Here is a 20078-nt window from a genome sequence, read left to right as displayed (position 1 = left end):
AATTTCTTCCTGTGTGCAGACGTGGTTGTTACAAAGCAGACAGCCAGGTGTTTACAGTCATCATACATAGTACAAAGAGAGAAAGGCTGAACACTGAGAGTCAAGATAAGCCAGGAATAAAGACACTAGGGAGGAACTTTGTGGATACTCTATTCTTGGAAATGTCATTGCGCTTACTCACTTTAATATTAAACATGCATCAGTTGCTGTCATGACCTCTGATCTGTCTCTTACATGGTCTAAACATAACCTTGCCTACAACATGAAATATCAACAGCGTCATTATGAAAAACCTTTGAGTTCACAGGAGGTCACAAACATGTGAGCCACTCGTTAACAATGCTGCAACAGATGAATGTGTCAAGACACAAGAATCTGCTGCTTACACCTGTTCAAATGAGTTCAACATGTAAAAATTTACAGTTCATTTTGACATTAAAGGTCTTTGCAAAACACCCTTAAACATGGAAGATATTAGAAAAACCAGCAGCACATGATTTATTGTAATTTTGCACCACGAAGAGTCTTGCTCGATAACAATTGGTTAATATCTTATTTTAGATCAAAACTCCACATAGGCACCTACCTTGCTTTTCCTCTGCCAGTGTGGGTGTAACAAGTGACTTTGACCAGGGTGCAATGGCATTGTGAGAATGTAGGGTGCACAAGGCACTAGAGCAGGTTTAATTATAGCATGGCACTGGCACTATAAAGAATACACTGCAAGAAGTTTCCAGTAGTTTCAGGAACCATAGTCTAATATAGTCTAATAGTCAAATCTATTCTGGCTAAACTGAGAGACTACATTCTGTTATTTAATGACAAGTCAACTGGTTTTTAACATTTCATTTTAAAGTAGAAGAAAGTAGATTATATTCAAGGGTACTACTACCCAAAAGAAGAAGAAAGAGGAGGAAATACCACCCAAATACCTTAAACAACAATATCCCAGGCACTTGTTTGTTAATACTGCCTTTAAAGTATTACAAAGCATACAAAATATTACAAAGCATTAAGGTGTATAAATAAAACACTGGCTCACTTTGTCCTGTATAACCCAGCCTAAAGATTATTTTTATTAAACTTGGGTCAGCAAGGTAACATCAGCAAACCGTATTTACCCCACAAACATCGTCTTTGTTTAATTCAGTGCTTCTACTGACTTTAGTCCTCATATTCCATGCTGAAAAGTTGATGCACAATAGAATAGAGAGAAGAGAGAAGAAAAGAGGGGTCCCTGAAACAATTGTGTGGTCATTGTGAAAGCTGTTTCTTCTTCTGTATTACTGATATTGTAAAACATTCCTAACTCATGAACAAACAACACTTCTGAAAAACAAATATGCTGAGTCACAGTTCAGCTGTTACAAATCCTAAAACAATTCTACTAATTCTGTTCTACTTATTATTCTGTTACTGCAAACTTAACACAGGCTTCCTGTATTGTGTAACAAAGATATGTGTTTTTCAGAGCACAGGTACCAGAAACCATATATTGAAAATAGATAACAGTGGAGGTTAACATACAGAGAAAAAGTATCAGAAAAACAAACAAAAGATGTTATTATAATTACCAAAATCTGCTTTTCACAGCATAAAAGTAATTTTCACTACTCTTAATATAGTTCTCAAATCAGTAGTGCATTTCCTCACCCACATTAGCACTTCTCACTTGAATCTTTCTTTGTATTTTTATCAGTCACAACTCTATATCGCTCACTTTTCAGAATACTGTCCAGCATTTAATTAGACACACCCAGAATGGATGACCAAAGGCTCGACAGTCCTGATCCCCAAGGACCCCCAGAAGGGACAGGTCCCATCCAACAACTGGCCAATAACAGTCACATGGCTCAGTACGTGAGCGGGGCCCAGAAAGGAATTGCCAGAAACACCAGAGGAGCAAAACACCAGCTACTGATAGATAGAGTGGTCACTCGACGCTGTAACAGACCAACCTGTGCACCACCTGGATTGATTATAGGAAAGACAATCTGGCACACATCAGCAGAGTGCAAGATGCTAGCAGGCAGGGCATACATGGAACTCCAGTCGAGTATGACCTGAAAGTCCTGAGGTCAAAATTCGATATGCCCTCAATGATTTGAGTGGAAAATGATCCTGTGGGACTTCCAGATACAGCTGATGGTTAACTGGTGATGGTTAACCAACCGAACATACATGTTGAGCAGGCAGAGGAGGATAGTCATAGTGATAGACGTAGCAATACCAAGTAGCAGTAACGTTAAGAAGAAGGAACACAAAAAGCTTGATTTTGCTTTTCTCCATTTCAACAATTTTGTAAAGTTTCATATAAATTCTTCACATTTCACTTTTTACTCAACATTAGACCCACATTTCTGCAGGTCTTTTTTCAAAGTCGGTAAGGTTTTGATAAAAGTAAAAAACAGTTGTTGATGTTTCTGTCTTAAAACAGTGGTAAAAGGGTTTCTATTCATTTATCAAAGAGTTGAAGTGATTGACTGCCTTTTCATGTTCTGACATATGAGAAAAAAAGTTTTTGATTATTGTAGCTGTTTTTGCACATGCGAGCCTGTGTTGTGCTTTGAAAACTGCATTGAGAGTGGCGAGAATGACATTCCTGCTGTGACAATTGCACCAACGCAATTGAGAAAAAATGTAACGGATAGTCAAAGGTGTGTTTCAAAACTAAAATATAATAACTTTATAATAAGTTTTTTTTTGGGTGTCAGATAACACAGATCAGATAACCTTTTCGTGGAACTGTGTGCACGTGTGTGTGTGTGTGTGTGTGTGTGTGTGTGTGTGTGTGTGTGTGTGTGTGTGTGTGTGTGTGTGTGTGTGTGTTGTCTGTGTGTCTGTGTGTGTAGGCAAGAAAATTAGTGAGTGTGTGTCTGTAAGGAGGGGATGAGGTAAATGGGAGGGGATGTCACCTACCTCACTAACAGTATAAATTCCAAGTGTTTCACTATCAGTGAACAAAGGCACATTTTTCCCCGGCTCACTCATTCAACAGGAAAAGAAAGGAGCTGTAAGTACACGAGTATTTTTGCTTTTGGTTTAACGTTTTCTATGAAGTAGTTATTACAAGGCTTAATAACATTTAATATTTATACTGATACTGATTTTGTAATATTTAATATTAAATCTTACAATATTAAAAACAATGATGATTTTCACTTAATATAATTCATCAGCTGAGCTGATTAATGCACATTTATGCATTTAGTATCACAGAAACCAAGTGCTAACTTTTACTGTTACTTTATTACACTATTGTAATTAGTACAGTAATTCAAATGCATTTATAACGTTTTGTAACATTTAATTTTGGATTCAACTGAAAGAAATTATGGGAACTTAATTCCAATCATAATCAAATGCTAACAAATGAGTAAAGAACATTGTTTCAGTGAAGGTTGTCTTGTACTTTTATTTCTTATGCCGGTTCATATCTTTTTAGAAATAAGAATGTACCACACACTGCCACTGCATTCATGACTGAACCATTATGAGTGTAATTAGTCAAATGAGGTTCTTTTGTCAGGGTGAATCATTATCTGTACTCATCCACTGCACAAGATTATCCCAAACCCTCATGAGTTCTTCTCACAAGCTGCTCCAATCAATATTTTTATATTTCCAATAACTTAATTCATTTATTTTATTACAGTGTTGTAACTAATATGTTAGTTTGGAATATACATAAAAAAATACCTTTTACACGTTACTTGCTATGCCAAACTGACAGAATTATTTTGACGTTCCCTTCAGAATGTGCTTAGCTAGAAAAGTTATATTTTGATAATATTTAGTACAAGAGACCAAAAGATTAGACTTTCAATCCTGTGCTTTGTATGCGTTGGCGTTAGAAGCTTCTACAATGAGTGTGTATTGAAAAAAGAAAGCGAGAGAAAATCACACACATTTGAATCTTATTAGCAAGTATGAATCAGCACTTCTCACTGCTCTTTTTTTTATAGGCATTAACAGGACTTTCAATGGGGCAGTTTACATCCAAAAGTAAAGAGGTAGACCAGGGCATTCTCCATCGTGTCCAGTTCTCTAACGGTGAAGAAGGATCTCCCAGATACTCTTCACACCATTTTGATGCTAACAGCAGACAAGAAGGCGGTAGCCACCAAATTCCTCCAACCATCATTGTCTCGGACGAGGATTCAAGGTTTGCGCTATTTACTCATGTCTATTTTTATTTTCCACCTCAGCTTGATTTCCTGATTATGCCAAACTGCTATTGGACCAAAATGAAATTTGTGAAATGGTAATAAAAATATAATAAATTATCAGGATTAAAGAAATTAGCAGCATCTAGTGGGCATTAAAGGAACTAGAGACTACCATCATAGATAAATTCCCCATTTACCACAGCATTTGTTATACTTTCTCAGTTTACACTTTTTGTCTAGCAGTGCTCCAGAGTGGCAGGGCTCAAGAACAGAGCTGCGGAGATCTTCCTTCTATAGCACCATAGACCTGGTGCCACAGCTGGAACACTATGTCAGTACGCTACCCCGCCAGCAGACAAGGAGCAGACCTTCTCTGGAGGCTCTCCGCAAAGCATTTGATGTGAGTTTTCCACTTCTGGGAACAATTTCTCACTGCTGCTTGTGTATTTTAATTGTAAAACCAAATCAGTATAGGTTCTCTGGATTTTTTGTTGTCAGTTCAGATCACGTTCTGTATTATTTTCAGGAAGTGGAGGCAGGGAACACCAACACAGATCCAGGAACTAGCAATATTCCTGCCACAGATGGTGGAAGTGAAGAGTCCCAAGGTCCTCAGGAGCAAACTCCTACTAGATTTGGCTGGTTTGTTGGAGTCATGGTAAGACAAGCTTCTGTATCTTTGAGTCTACTGCTCCAATAGGCAGCTCAAAAAACAGACAAAATTATTGAACTTTATTACTTGAAGATCTTGTGTTTGGAACTATATTACTTTCACACTGGTCACAGGTTCGCTGTATGCTTAATATTTGGGGAGTCATCCTGTTCCTCCGCCTGTCTTGGATCACCTCTCAGGCAGGCATTTGTGAGTGATCAATTTCATTTAGTCCTGTTCAGTCTTTTATTTTGCTGTAACCCCCCCGGCTCTGCTCTTATCTTCTTATCTGTGGGTTATGTTGATTTAGCTAGTTGCTTAATGATATCAATGCAAGCACATTGTTGATAGAGCTTTATCTTGGGAAAAACTGATATTTCGAAAAGAAGGAAAAAGCAGCTAAGACTTTAAAAATATTGACAAATAAAGTCAAGCATAATAGCGTCACCAGGAAATGGCAATATGGGATTGGGAAAGAATAGTAGTTTCCTTGTTTGAAAAGTGGTCTGTTTTTTTAAGGTCTGACTGTGGATGAGTGTTTGGTTTTCAAATCACAGGTAGTACTAGTAGTTAAATTGAGGGATATTTTACTGAAAACTGTATAAAAATCCACTGAGTCATGGTATCTTAACCTCCGCTAATTGCCTGAAGCAAAACTTGAGAACGAGGTATAGATTCTGTTCTGAGAATGAAAGGTAGGTCCATATGCATTTGCATGAAAAAAAAAAAAAAATAAATAAAAAAAAAAAAATAAATATATATATATATATATATATATATATATATATATATATATCATTATGATGAGTTATAACTGAATTCTATAACTGAGTTATAACTGAATTCTTATGTCAGTGTTGACCTGGCTTATTATCCTGATGTCCGTGATGGTGACCTCAGTGACTACTCTCTCCATCTCTGCCATTGCCACTAATGGGAGGGTGATCTCAGGTGAGTATGTGAATAATTAGGACGCCTTAAAAAATAAAAAATAAAAATTTAAAAAAAGATTGGGTCTTTTAAGAATAGAAATTTGCAGTTGAGCTCAAAATTTTAATTTTTTTAAATGCATTTTTAGTGTTTGGCATAATGTTTAATGTGTTCTAACAGCCTTGTTTCTGTGTCTAAAATAATTTTCAGGAGGAGCGTATTTCATGATCTCACGCACTTTGGGTCCTGAAATTGGGGGACCAATTGGGATGGTCTTTTCATTTGCCAATGCTTTGGCTTGTGCACTCAATACTGTTGGGTTTGCAGAGGTGGTCCGTGATCTAATGCAGGTAGTTTAGTGTTTACCCAAAGTACTTTTTGGTATTTATACATTCTCTTGTGTTACATGGATGGGGTTTTTTTTGTAATAGTTGATGTCTTATTATTCTTTATTTAAAATAAATTTCACTAAAAAGTTATGCAACTGAAACTTGCTTTGTATGTTAATAATTTGGTTAATTTTTGTAGGAGTTTGGTGTTGTCATGGTTGATTCAATCAACGACGTCCGTATTGTAGGTGTGATCACTGTCACAGTTCTTCTGCTTATTTCATTGGCTGGAATGGAGTGGGAGTCTAAAGTGAGCACATTTTGACCCATTTGACTTTGCTGTACTTGGATAAAATTTGTTTCTTAATAACTTCTCTTCTTTCCACCTGTCTTTATTTGTATTTTCTCACAGACCCAGATTATGTTCTTCTTAGTTCTTCTGGTTTCCTTTTCCAACTACTTTGTGGGCACTTTTATCCCTCCCACTCCAGAGAAGCAGGCACTGGGCATTTTTGGATACCGCTGTAAGTTTAGGATTCTCAGGACAGTCCACTGTTCCAAACACCACATTCAATAATTATAACGGCTATAGCCTCAGCCTATATCTTTCTTTTGTTATTCCTCATCCATAATCTCCTATTATTATATCTGGCATGTTTTTAAGCTGAGATCTTCTTAGAAAACTTGACACCAGACTGGAGAGGACCTGAAAGCGATTTTTTCCAGATGTTTGCCATTTTCTTTCCCTCCGCCATTGGCATCCTGTCTGGAGCCAACATCTCTGGAGACCTTAAAGTATGAGAAAAATAAAGAAAGAGAAATGATACAAGAAATATATGAATGCATTGTTTAATTTTATTTCTTGTCTCAGGATCCTGCTACGGCTATCCCCAAAGGCACGCTCATGGCCATTTTTTGGACTACTATGAGCTACTTAATGATATCTGTCACTGTCGGTAAGTTACCCATTTCACATGCTTTTGTTTTAGGCTTATTTGTTCTAAACAGATATCAATCATTTAGATGATACAGCACAGAGGCTGAACACATGCATCCTGGCACTTGTTCAGTTATATAGCTCCCATTTTACTTATCTGAAACAGCTTTTCAGAAGTAGTACAAACTGAGAAAAATCTAGCCTTCAGAGTGGGGAATAAATAAATTAACATGATTATCCATGACATGAAAATAGCATTGACGCCTATATTTTTCCTCCAGCATCATGTGTAGTGCGAGACGCTTCTGGAAACATGACTGATATCCTGCCTGGAAATGTTACTGACGGCTGTGTGGGACTGGCATGTAACCTGGGCTGGAACTTCACAGACTGCATACAGTCAAATTCTTGTGAATATGGCCTTGCCAACAATTTAAAGGTACTAGTCATTTCAGACACAAACGCGCACTTCTTTTTGATTGCAAAGAGGCTTACTAAACAGAAAAATAAATTTTCCACTTTTGGTTGATGGTCTTTGTCAATATTCTTCTCATTATTGTTGCATTTAAAACTTTATTCTGGTTTGTTACATTCTTCATGATAATTCAAACCAGGTTCTGGGCCAAGTTTCTGGTTTCCAATACCTCATCACTGCTGGTGTCTTTGCAGCCAGCTTATCTTCTGCTCTTGGATTTCTTGTTTCTGCCCCTAAAGTCTTTCAGGTGAGAAATCCATGAGTGAAGCTGCCCTTTACAACCATCTCAACTGTGCTTTCACTGATTGACAAAATATAAATTGAGCATTAAAAAAAAAAAAAGACTTGCTTGCTCAATTGTCATATTGCCATATCAGAGATCTTCATTATGTGAAGTATTTTACCTAGATTATACAATGCTTATACTAATATATAAGCATTGAATCTATTAATCATATAGTTATAATTCATATTAATAAAGATATTTTATGTAATATGCAGAAGAAAGGAAAGATTTATAAAGCATTAAAGTGAACTAACAAACATCATCATCCCATACAGCTGTACCATCTTTGCTCAAATGTAGTCATGTTTCAAAAGAGTAACAACACAGAGGACAGTTGAAATGTCAGTTTTCAGGCACGTGACTTTCTAGACAACGATGGCCAAAATAAACAGCATATCTATCAAATGTTTGATGCGTTAATGTGGGTGTAAATGTATTAAAGTCTAACTTTTATGTTTATGTTCTTTATTTCAGTGTCTGTGCAGAGACAACTTATACCCATACATTGGGTTCTTTGCAAAGGGTTATGGGAAAAATGATGAACCACTCCGGGCTTATCTACTGTGCTACATCATTGCTGTGGCCTTCATTCTCATTGGTGGGTGTGATCCACATGACTCACACATGGCATATTATTATTTAAAATTACTGACACATCTTTTTTTCTTTGACTTATGTTGTGATACTTTAGTAAAATAGCTTACACAGCTCTGAATCTGTGATGTGGTTTTAAATTATTCTCTCATCTGTATCATTACAGCGGAGCTGAACACCATTGCAGCTCTGATCTCCAACTTCTTCCTGTGTTCCTACAGCCTTATAAACTTCAGCTGCTTTCATGCCTCAATCACTAACTCCCCTGGTGGGTACCTAAGCTATACTCAATACACATCAACACACATCCTTCACACTAAATTTCACCATCAGTGTCGGTTGGGTCAGGTCTGAAGTTGAATTATACTGTACAGTCTACCCCAGGAGGAGGCCCCAGGCTAGACCCAGGACACGCTGGAGAGATTATATCTCTTGGCTGGCCTGGGAATGCCTTGGGGACCCTCCAGATGAGCTGGTGGAGGTGGCTAGGGAGAGGGAAGCCAGGGCTTCTCTGCCACCCCCCCAGAGGCCAGGCTTATCTGGACCTGGCCCCAGATAAGCGGAAGAGAATGAATGGATGGATGGATGTTGTGCCACTTTCCTGATATTTTTTGATAAAGTAGATCTATAAAAGCAACACATCATACCACAATCTAAAGAAACTCAAGAACTGATGATAAACAAAGTCAGTGACATCTATTAGTCTGGAAAGAGTTCCAAAAAAAAAAAAATCTAAGGTTTTGAGACTCCATTGAACCACAGTGAGAGCAATTATCCATAAATGGAGAAAACTTGGAACCATCCCAGGAGTGGCCAGCCTAACAAAATTAACCCAAGAACACATTGACGACTCATCCAGAACAACATCTAAAGAACTACAGGTCTCACTTGCCTCAGCTAAGGTCAGTATTCATGACTCAACAATAATAAAGAAACTGGGCAAAAATGGCGTCCATGGGAAAGCTCCAAGGAGAAAACAACTGCTGACCAAAAAGAGCAGAAAGGCTCATTTCACATTTGCCAAAAATCTTCAATTGATCCCTGTTAGGGGACTGATGAGACAAAAGTTTAACTTTTTGGAAGGTTTAAGTCCCGTTTCATATAAAGAACACAGTACAGTCAACCATGGCGGTGGTAGTGTGATGGTCTGGGGCTGCCTTGCTGCTTCAGCACCTGGATGAATTGCCATAATTGATGGATCCATGAATTCTGCTCTCTACCAGAAAATACTGAAGAAGAATGCCCATCCATCAGTTCATGTCCTGAAGCTCAAGCTCACTTGTGATATGCAGCAAGACAGTGACAGTGCCCAAAATTGCCAACATTCACATCCAGTACTCACTGATTTGTTCCTGGTTGGAGCCAACATTAAACGCATTGCATAAAACAGCAGAGATGTCAGCTAAGAAGGGAGCAGGTGGTATGAGATTGGTAGACAAATTAATCGTTTCTACACAGCTAAGTAGCAAAAGAGGTTGTCCAACCCCTTTTGCTAGAAAGGACAGGGGGGCATCTAGCTTCAAGATAAACTCTGGCGGATAGTTCCTGCAACCTTTGACATTGCCAAAATCAATGACCTAGAATTCATAGTTCTATGATGTTAAATTAGTGATGCCTTAAAAAAACACAAAAAAAACCAAAATAAAAACCAGTAAACAAACCAAAACATTACAAGGAATCAGAAATTTACTTTATGCGTACAGTAAATAGAATGATATCGCATGTGCTTTTAATGCAACCTGTAATTGAAACCTTTAACAATACTAGAGCCTGTATCCGGGCCCAAAAAAATTGGCCAAAAACATCCAGGATTGTTGAAGGGTTAAGCAGTATTGTCTGTGTACATACTGTAGGTGATGCAATCTTAGGTCATAAAAGGTGGACAATGGAATCGGACCATTCAAAAATCCTTTTGTTGCCATTTTGGACAGACAGACAGAAGTTCTGTTATACCACCTCATAATCCTCCTTTTCTCACTGTCTCTTCCTGTAGGATGGAGACCATCATTTCACTACTACAGTAAATGGACAGCTCTGTTTGGAGCAGTCATATCTGTAGTTCTGATGTTCCTGTTTACCTGGTGGGCTGCTCTAATCACCTTCTGTATAATATTCTTCTTGTTTGGATACATCAACTACAACAAACCAAGTGAGTCAAAAGCCAGTGAGCATAAGTTGGAACTGACTGATGGTTTGATTAGCCTGACATGCCTCAGATCAATCTGTGAAATATATGAAATTTAAATCTACCCCTTCCTTTTTTAATTTTATTCTCTACATGTCTCATGTAAGTGTTTTTTTTTTATTATTTATTTTTTTTATATCAACAGAGGTAAACTGGGGTTCATCAGTCCAGGCAGGCACATACAACATGGCTTTGTCATACTCTGTCTCTCTTACTGGTGTAGAGGATCACGTCAAAAATTTTAGGTGAGTGACCTGAAACTTCAGTTAAATATATATTTATATAAAATCCACACTCTCCCTGCGAGAGGTCTTTGTTTGTCTTTCAAGCTTGGGTCCTCTACCAGACGCCTGGGAGTTTCCTGGAAACTGATGATGATGATGATGATACTTTATTGATCCCACAATGGAGAAATTACAGTTAACAGAACACCCATCCAAGAAGACAAAACAAACAAACATGGGGAGATAGGTGAACTGTGGCCATGCTGCCCCCCGTTCTGGAGGCGCTGCCATTAAAAAGACAGAAACAATAGTGAAAACATATAGGGATGAGTGAGGAAAAAATCATCTCATACTTTGTATACATACACAGTATAAGGTTACAAAAACCTCTGCGATAGAGCAGAAACATATAGCACTAGGGTGGGGAGGGATGGAAAGGGGAGCCTTTCCATCCCTTTCCACAGTTCTGCTAAGATGTAGGGTTCATCAGCAGCTAGGTCAGGGAGATCAGTCCAACACAGGTCAGAAGAAGACAGGACAGCGGTGGCGTAGAGCATCTATTTACAAAACATCCTGGAGATCATTTGATTAAAAAAAATAAATAAATAAATCCACTCTCCCAGTTTGGGGGTCACTGCCCCAAGTGTTCTGATTACCACAGGGACCACTCGTCAAGACACCGCTGTGTGACAGGCAGGATTAGGGACTCGGAAAGAGGAAATGACTTTCTACAGCTTTATTGCAGAAGTGACACCAAAACAAGATCAACCTAAATAAACAAACTACACAGAAGCTAAGAACACAAAATAAAGAAAATAATAATAATAAAATAATGACTCGTCTGGAGTCAGATGTTCAGATGTATGAACCCAAAATAGAAGCTTATATTTCAATTTTAATTATGCTAATGATAAATTATGCTTTAATCAACTCCATACTGTTAAAGAAAAAAAATCAACCTAAGGTCAAACTATTTCTTTTTTTTTTTTTTTGGGGGGGGGGGGGGGGGGGGGTCTCTCTTTTTAAATAAATGAAAAAAAACCATGTACTATCTTACCTTTATTTGAAGATGAAGTCTATGCACCTATCCCTCTCCTCGAGTATTACTGTTACTCCATTGCACCGACAGGGTAACGTTGTTGCAACACGGTACTTTTTGCCTCACCCTGTGTGTTTTCACTGTGCATTTATGACCAATCACAAAGAATAAACATGTTACACACATTCATTCAATATATTAGACAGAGGGTGCTACACATGCTGATGTTCCACAGTCCAAACAAGCAAAGCCCCCCAAGGGGGAACCACAGGGACGAGGCGCGGGGTGCTCAGACGGTGCTGAAGACCCAGGGGGCTGCTGTAAAGATTGCTCAGATGATGGCTCAGCAAACGCTGGAGTCTCAGCCGTCTCTTGTCCTTGATCTGTCCTAGTAGCGAACAGATTACAGAGGCCCGGGGTCAGCAGACATGGGCGAAACCTGTCTTGGCATAGCTGCTCAAACCATTTCACTTGCCCAGGCTGCAACTGTGCAGACCGAAGAGACTCAGAAGCTGCAGCGGGCACAGACTCAGGCTGACGAGGAGCTGCTGCAGCTGATGCTGATGAGTGTGGCTGTGTACATCGAGGAACCAGAGTATGGCAGATGTAGTTAACCATAGTTCACTTCTACTGGCAATGTTTTTGTTAAAATTGCCGAAATAATTTTGGAAAAATCATAACTGCTCCCTATGAAACAAATACATGTAAAAATTAATTTTACGTGCAGCATAGTCATATCCATCACAGTTGTTCATCAGTCACCCTGCAGAAAGCAAAGTTTTATTTTCATGCTAACAGCCATTGCAAAGACAGTAAGTATGTAAACAGTGTGTTTCAGCTGTATTGATAGCAGACATCTTGAAGTGATAACAGAACTCATGGAACGAATAGAATAATGTCTATTTTAGGTCATATTAGGCCACCTGGTGGCAAGTATGGGACTATATACAGTACCATCAAAGGTTTGGAAACACTTACTCATTCACATTCAAACTTTTGACTGTTACTGTTTAGTCAATAATTCTTATATATATTCTTACATTCTAATAGTATTACTCAATTGGAATTGAAATTTATTTTATCCATCCATCCATTTCCTTCCACTTACATCTTGTCAGATAGTACCATGTCTATATGTTGAGGGGAGTGATTTGTACAGTAGGTGCTGAGCCTCATCTTTGGTCTCTTACGTCCTTTTTTCAGACCACAATGTCTAGTTCTGACTGGACCTCCAAACCAGCGACCTGCACTGGTGGATTTTGTTAGTGCGTTCACTAAGCATATAAGCCTTATGATCTGTGGTGATATCATCACGGTAAGTCATCCAGTCAGCATTTTTTTAGAAAATAAAATAAATGATTTTTATCCTTAAACTATTAAACTATCCAAGCCACAAAAATTCTTAGATTTGCCTTTTTTCATATGTTTATTGGCTATGTGAGTTTTTGTGTTCCTTTTCCAGGAACCTGAGAGGCAGACGCGACCACAGGATACTACAGATCAGCTGGTTAAATGGATGAATAAGAGGAAAGTGCGCTCATTTTATACTCCATTGACTGCTGATAGCCTCAGAGCTGGAGCTCAATACTTGTTGCAGGTATGGTCTTTATTTGAGAAACATTTTATGCTTATTGGTGAGAAGCAGTTGCAAATGTAATTATACAAAAAAGTACATATCTTTTTTTTTTTTTAATTGTTGCTTTCAAACTTCTTCAAAGTTCTAATGAAATGCTGGCAAGTTTGGCTGCTGCTGGACTTATCAGCTTTATAACAGTTTTATCTGGATCTAATAGTTTACCTTGATTTTATCCTCTTGAGCCACATTTCTTGTGAACTCCTGATGTTGGTACTGTGTGGCTCCTTTGTGCTTACCTTGCCAATGCCCTGTAGAGTTCAACACTTCTTGCAACCTCTGGCAAATGGCAGCTGTTGCCCCTTAAAGAGGCATCCTTTAAACTGGAGTTTTTCACTGCTCAACCTGCATCATGTGTATCCCAAAGATATTGGTCTGGATTGTTCTATTTCAATCCACATGCTACCAGTCTACTCAACCACAGAGATATTCTCCACTGTCTGACTGAGACTTTTTCTTTTTTTATTTGAACCAAAAAGTTCTTCAAGGTATCACGGTGGCGCAGTAGTTAGCGCTGCTGCCTCACAGTTAGAATAGCATTTGAAAAGTCTGGGTTCGATTCCACCTTGGCCCAGGCCTCTCCCTCTCTCTGTGTGGAGTTTGCTTGCGTGGGTTTCCTCCCACATCCCAAAGACATGCACTTACTGGGGTTAGGTTAATTGGCTACACTAAATTGCCCATAGGTGTGAATGACAGCGTGAGTGTGAACGGTTGTCTGTCTCTCTGTGTTGGCCCTGCGACAGGCTGGTGACCTGTTCAGGGTGTACCCTGCCTCTCCCCCTATGACAGCTGGGATAGGCTCCATTTATGTGCTGTAACACACATCTTTGTGTCATCTTGGACACATAATCTGTCCTTTACCACCCATATCAATAATGTCTCACATTTAGCCTACTTCTCCCTGTGTAATATTTATGCACTATGCTCTTTTCTTTCTCAACATGCCACAAGTTCCATGCCATGGTCACCTCTTGTTTGGATTACTGTAATGCCACTTTCTTTCACCAAAAAACTACTTAACCAGCTCCAAATAGTACAAAAATTTGCAACAAGAATCATCTCCTGTGCACCAGTGATCTTACACCTATTCCTTTACAGTTTCACTGGCTCCCAATTTGCCAATACATCCAATGCAAGATTCTGCTCATCACTTTCAGAGCTCTCAGTGACTTGGGACACACACCTTTTCACATGAGCATATCAGCTATGACCATCATGTTTTATGTTTTCATATATTATGAAAGAATTTTAAATCTCACGTTAACATTGATCTTGTTAATTTTGTGTTGACCTTGAATGCTTTGAAAATGTGCCAACAAATGATATTATTATTATTATTATTATTATTATTAGAAGTAGTAGTAGTAGTAGTATTTACACATTGTATTATTCATACATTTTTTTTTTGTTCAAAGGCTTCTGGACTTGGCAAGCTGAAGCCCAACACCCTGGTGCTTGGCTTCAAGACGAACTGGAGGGAGAGTTCTCCTGAAAGCATTGAAGATTATATTAACACTATAAAGTAAGCTGGCGCATTACTGGTGCTTTTTATAGATATGAAAGGAAAAAGGCATCTAGACCTGCTGCTTTGTTTTTATTAGTATTACTATTTTATTTATTTTCTCTATTTTTTTACTGCTATTTTTAAGGTAGTGTTAAACTGAACAGAATTTGTTGCAATGTAGCCAAAAGTAGAACTCTACATTATAATTATTTACAAAAACTTTACTTTTAAAATTACTTCTCAGCTTACTCATCTTCTCTTGCTGTTCTTCAGTGATACATTTGATTCCAACTTCTGTTTGTGTATCTTGAGAATGATGGATGGGCTGAACATCTCTGACCAGTTTGATTTCGAAGGTCTGATGAGTACAATAAGTAGAATTTTCTCTGTGTTTCCCACAACATGATACAATTGTTGACATTTTTTTAATCTTTTAGTAAACCAGGGTTTTGAGCCCGATGAACCTGTTGAAAATTATGACCATCAGTCTCCAGAAAGGGAATCAGGTATGAACTACTAACTAACAGATCGCACAACAGATCGCACATCCATTGTCTCCTTCTCTTGTTCCCCCAATATTGAAGTGATGCACTATACAAGTGGCTTTACGGGTCGTGTCAGTATATAAATGCACCTTACATTTTTTGATTGTTTTTTTTTGCTTCCAATTGAGTGGTCTATTATGACTTCATTAAAATGTAAGATCAGAGTTTTAAATGAATATCATTTGATAAAAGTATCTCCATGGTATGGAAGCTCATTTCAGCCACTGAAAAAAAAAAAATGCTGTCAATAACTCAAAATTTCAAGTTAATAAGTCAAAATTTCAAAAGTTATGTATCTCAAAATTTCCTGTTAGTAAGCTGAAATTTTCACAAAGGTCAGTGAAAGATATCATCCTTGTTACCTGGAAGCAGATGACGCCAACACATGCACACTCAAAATTGGGTATCAGTGGTCTCAGTTAGCTGGCAAACATGAACAAATTGTCATCAGGTTTCTGACCTTTGAATTCCTTCTCACAAATAAGAGTTGCATAAATGGCAATGAATCAAATGTTGAAATGTTGGACGGCTGATGCCTTTAGCCTCTTGCTTCTGGGTAACAAGGAAATGACATATTAATGTACTGGCAGACCTTAGAGTGCATTATTGTTTTCTAAATATTTATTAAGTCAGAAATCACTGCCAACACACTTCACGCTTCGTCTTCTGCTTGCAGCTGATGACATCTCTGATAATGGCAACAGTGATCAAATCAAGACAGTGTTTCAGTGTACACAGGGGAAAAAGTCTGTCGATGTCTACTGGATAGCAGATGATGGAGGTGAGTTTGGATCTGAGCAAATAAATGTAGCATATTAAATTTAAATAAAATAACATGGTTAGATTAATAATTGGTTTAAACTCAACTTTAAATACATTTTACTTTTTGAAGTGCCCCACTGGTCCTTCAGCATCTTCAGCCAATTCTTCCTAAAAAAAAAAAAAAAAGAAAACTGAAATTTGAGGTGGCCCATTTTCCTTAGTTGCTGTTATGATTTTCTTCTGTTTTTAGGACTGACTTTACTGGTGCCTTACCTGCTCACCAGGAGAAAATGCTGGCGTAGCTGTAAGATCAGGGTTTTCATTGTGGGAGATGAACAAAACATGGATGAAGGCCGTAATGAGTAAGTTTATTCTGTTTTGCCCTCGAGGAAAAGTGTTGGCATTTGCATTGTCAATATTTGTGGTTCTGCCACATGGTGAAATTCCTGTTTCCCTTTATGAACTAAAAATGAAAAGGTCTGTAGATAAAAGTTCTTCTCAAAGGTTTTGATTCATCAGTGAGTAATTTTTTGGAAAAACAAAATCTTGTGGGTTTTCATGCAGTTTAATTCATCTGTGTTAGGACTGGAATCTTTCAGACACTTTTGTTTTTTTTCTTTCTTTATTTGTTTAATAAGGACAACACATATTAACAAACATCTGTAACAATGTAAAATATGCCAGATTATAGCCTTAAGGCTAATTTCCATCCGTAGTCCTCCTAATAAAACTAATATCACCTCATTTAAAATATACGAACATGCTTATAAAAAAATAAATAAATAAATAAAAAAAATTTCATCATCATTACATCATCATTAAAAGAACATATTTCAACATCATTACATACCAAAAAACAAAACAAAACAAAATTTCATCCACATTTCATCATAGAATAAATAGATAAATAAATATTTCATTGCCCTAATTTTAGTCAATAAAATGATTACAGGTTTGATTTTCAAACAACCAATTCTTTTTTTTTTTAAACCAAGACTTTTTTTAAATGAAGGAAATCTGACCATATTACGTATATTGACTGGTATTACATTCCACGTTTTGGTTGCTCGATACGAGAATGATAATTGCCCAAACACCGTTTTCCTCAAAGGAACCACACAATCACCTCTAGAACCTGCTCTTGTATTCCTTATGTTCTTCTTTATGTAATCCTTTAAGGGAGGTGGTGCCATACCATTTCAAATTTTATAAACCAGGATTACATCTACATATTTAACTTGATTTTCCCAATTTAAAAGATGATATTTTTCCAATATTTTACAGTGATGATACAACTTGGGTTTGTTGTCTAATACTTTTTTGATGTTTATACTAGAACAGATGTTTTAAGATTGCTGGAAACTGATGGAAACTTGTGGATTATTGTTTCTTTCAGAATGATTGCTCTGCTGAAGAGGTTCCGTTTAGATTTCAGCGACGTCATAGTGATGACAGACAGTGAGAAGCATCCTCAAGCCAAGAAGTATGTCAGACACACCTTGCATCCACTGTCACAAGTCACACCTACTGTAAGCATGTGTGTGTGTATTTGTCTGTGTTTTCTTTGCTTCATAGCAGTTGCATCTTGCTGTTCTTTTTGCTTTGCAGCATGAGTAGGTTTGTGGAGAGTGTCAGTCCCTTCAGGCTGCATGATGAACAGCAGGAAGTCGCCTCCATTCAGGAGCTAAGACAAAGAGAACCATGGAAAATATCTGACAAAGAGTTTGAAGCCTTCAAACAAAAGGTGTGTGTGTGTGTGTGTGTGTGTGTGTGTGTGTGTGTGTGTGTGTGTGTGTGTGTGTGTGTGTGTGTGTGTGTGCGTATGTGCGTGTCACTTCCAAATGTGCAAAAATAAGTTTTATTTGTCTCTATGCCCCCAGGCAGTGGTTCCCAAAATCACTTAAAAACCAGAAAAGTTTTAATTCACTTTTTATATAAATACATTTATTTATTTAATAAATGAAATGTAACTATGCATACTTGTGAGTATTTTCAAACTGAATTTCTGTTATTACTGCGGCCCATGTGCAGTACTGTCGCAGCCCAGCAGGGGGCAGTGGCCACACTTTGGGAATCACTGTCCTAGGTTATTTTTTAAATGTCTATTTGGAACGTGCTATAACAATAAGTCAGCTTCTTATTTGTATTTCCTTCATTAACAGTCTGAGAGAAAAGTGAGGCTGAATGAAATCATCCGGAGGAATTCTCAACATACAGCTCTTGTGCTTGTGTGAGTAAATGGGTTATATATATTACAGTTCAGTTGAGAACGAAGATATTAGAAGAAAGAATATATTAAAATATTTAATGCAGGTCAAACTGAGAATATTTAAAGCACTGGACACAATTTAATTTTTCCCTCGATATACTACACCTTCTCCCTGGGTTTATTTATTTGAGGATTCTCTTCCTTTTTTTCCTTATATTCCTGTATTTACATTTATACATATATTATTAAGATCCCCTAATGGTCTCTATAATACAATAATGTAATTTATATGAGAGAGTAAGTAGTAATAGTAGTAGAATTAGTAAGTAGGTGTAAGTATTGGATTTTATCAGTGAGTATCACCCTGATAAACAAACAACAAGTTATGAGTTAATCAATACTGCACTAAGAAGTCAAATGTCTTTGTATTTAATATGTTTGGACTAATATATATTTCCATGAAAGTGTGATTCATGCAAAATTTAAAAAAAAAAGGGACATTCTCTGTAGTTGTGTAAGCATGCCCTCATTTGACTTTTGTCTGAGCAGTTTGTTGTTATTTTGCTGTTCCTGTTTAAGCAAATGAGAATTTCTTTCTTCCCAGGAGTCTTCCTGTGCCACACAGTGACTGCCCCAGTGCTCTGTACATGGCCTGGTTGGATACCCTGACCTGTGGCCTCCACTGCCCTGCGGTGCTGATACGAGGAAACCAGCAGAATGTCCTCACTTTCTACTGCCAGTAAATCCTATAAGAGTGAGCGGAGTCCTGCAGGATGAGCCACTAAAATAATGTCATGACAATTGGTGGAACAAAACAAAAAAAATACACAAGACTTAAAAGTCAATGCAATATTTGGCAGGGGGTTAAATAAATTTGACAAATAATAACCATATCTAAACCCAAATGAGAACATTTTGGAAGAACATGTTAGACACCTCCTGCCAAAGGAGGTGACATCTTTTGGAAGAATGATGTCTTTCCCTTCAGCAAAGCTCCAAAGGGTTGGAGCATCAACACTAAAGTGAATTAAAGGTGTTCTGGTGGCAAAGAAACCAATCAGTGTTTTTAAGTGGATGACTTTCATTCAGTATGTTGACTGGTACTGTATGCGCAGTGCTTATTGTAAAGGGAAATGTAGCATAAAATTGTACCAAAACAAGTCTTATTTTAGCAAGCTAGTTACTGAGCCATTTGTGGAAAAAAAAAGAAGAGTTTTACATTTGTTAATACTCGGTTACTTTATTTAAGTAAAATGTAGAGATGCTTACGTAGTGACAGTTGTAGTGGATTGAGAAGACAAAGTAGCTTCCAATGTTAATGTATTAGTTTTACTATCACAAAGTTGTACTGAAAAGAAAAAATCTTAGACTAAATGGACTGTTGCATTCCACCACTGCTGGATAAGAGAACACATTTGTCCTTAAGAGTTAAACTTGTACATAACAACCAATTGTTTGATAAATCACTGTTACTGTAATATTACGTGACTGTTTCTGTTGCCTATGAGAATTTTTTCCTTCCTTCATTATGGTCACACACTAATCTAACAGTGTCTGATAACAGAGACAAAAATGTTGATATGAAAGTAATAAGGGTAAGTAAAT

The 20078-nt window shown here is 37.5% G+C and overlaps 1 protein-coding gene across 1 annotated transcript; it reads left to right on the top strand.

Moving 5' to 3' along the window:
* Positions 1 to 3983: 3983 nt before the first annotated feature.
* Positions 3984 to 19216, top strand: LOC115796969 (solute carrier family 12 member 3-like). The gene is made up of 27 exons (XM_030753464.1): positions 3984 to 4165; positions 4413 to 4569; positions 4696 to 4827; positions 4956 to 5031; positions 5677 to 5772; positions 5962 to 6101; positions 6280 to 6390; positions 6493 to 6604; positions 6745 to 6875; positions 6952 to 7036; positions 7299 to 7456; positions 7632 to 7739; positions 8253 to 8376; positions 8539 to 8640; positions 10366 to 10521; positions 10703 to 10802; positions 13024 to 13135; positions 13283 to 13417; positions 14869 to 14975; positions 15231 to 15313; positions 15395 to 15463; positions 16179 to 16283; positions 16515 to 16626; positions 17661 to 17747; positions 17873 to 18008; positions 18427 to 18494; positions 19078 to 19216. Exons 1-27 carry the CDS (start codon positions 3984 to 3986, stop codon positions 19214 to 19216), a joined length of 3123 nt encoding a protein of 1040 aa, XP_030609324.1.
* The last annotated feature ends 862 nt before the right edge of the window (positions 19217 to 20078 follow it).

Source organism: Archocentrus centrarchus, chromosome 18 (assembly GCF_007364275.1).
Source record: "Archocentrus centrarchus isolate MPI-CPG fArcCen1 chromosome 18, fArcCen1, whole genome shotgun sequence".
Taxonomy (NCBI): Eukaryota; Metazoa; Chordata; class Actinopteri; order Cichliformes; family Cichlidae; genus Archocentrus; species Archocentrus centrarchus.
This window is presented reverse-complemented; position numbering and strand designations above follow the sequence as displayed.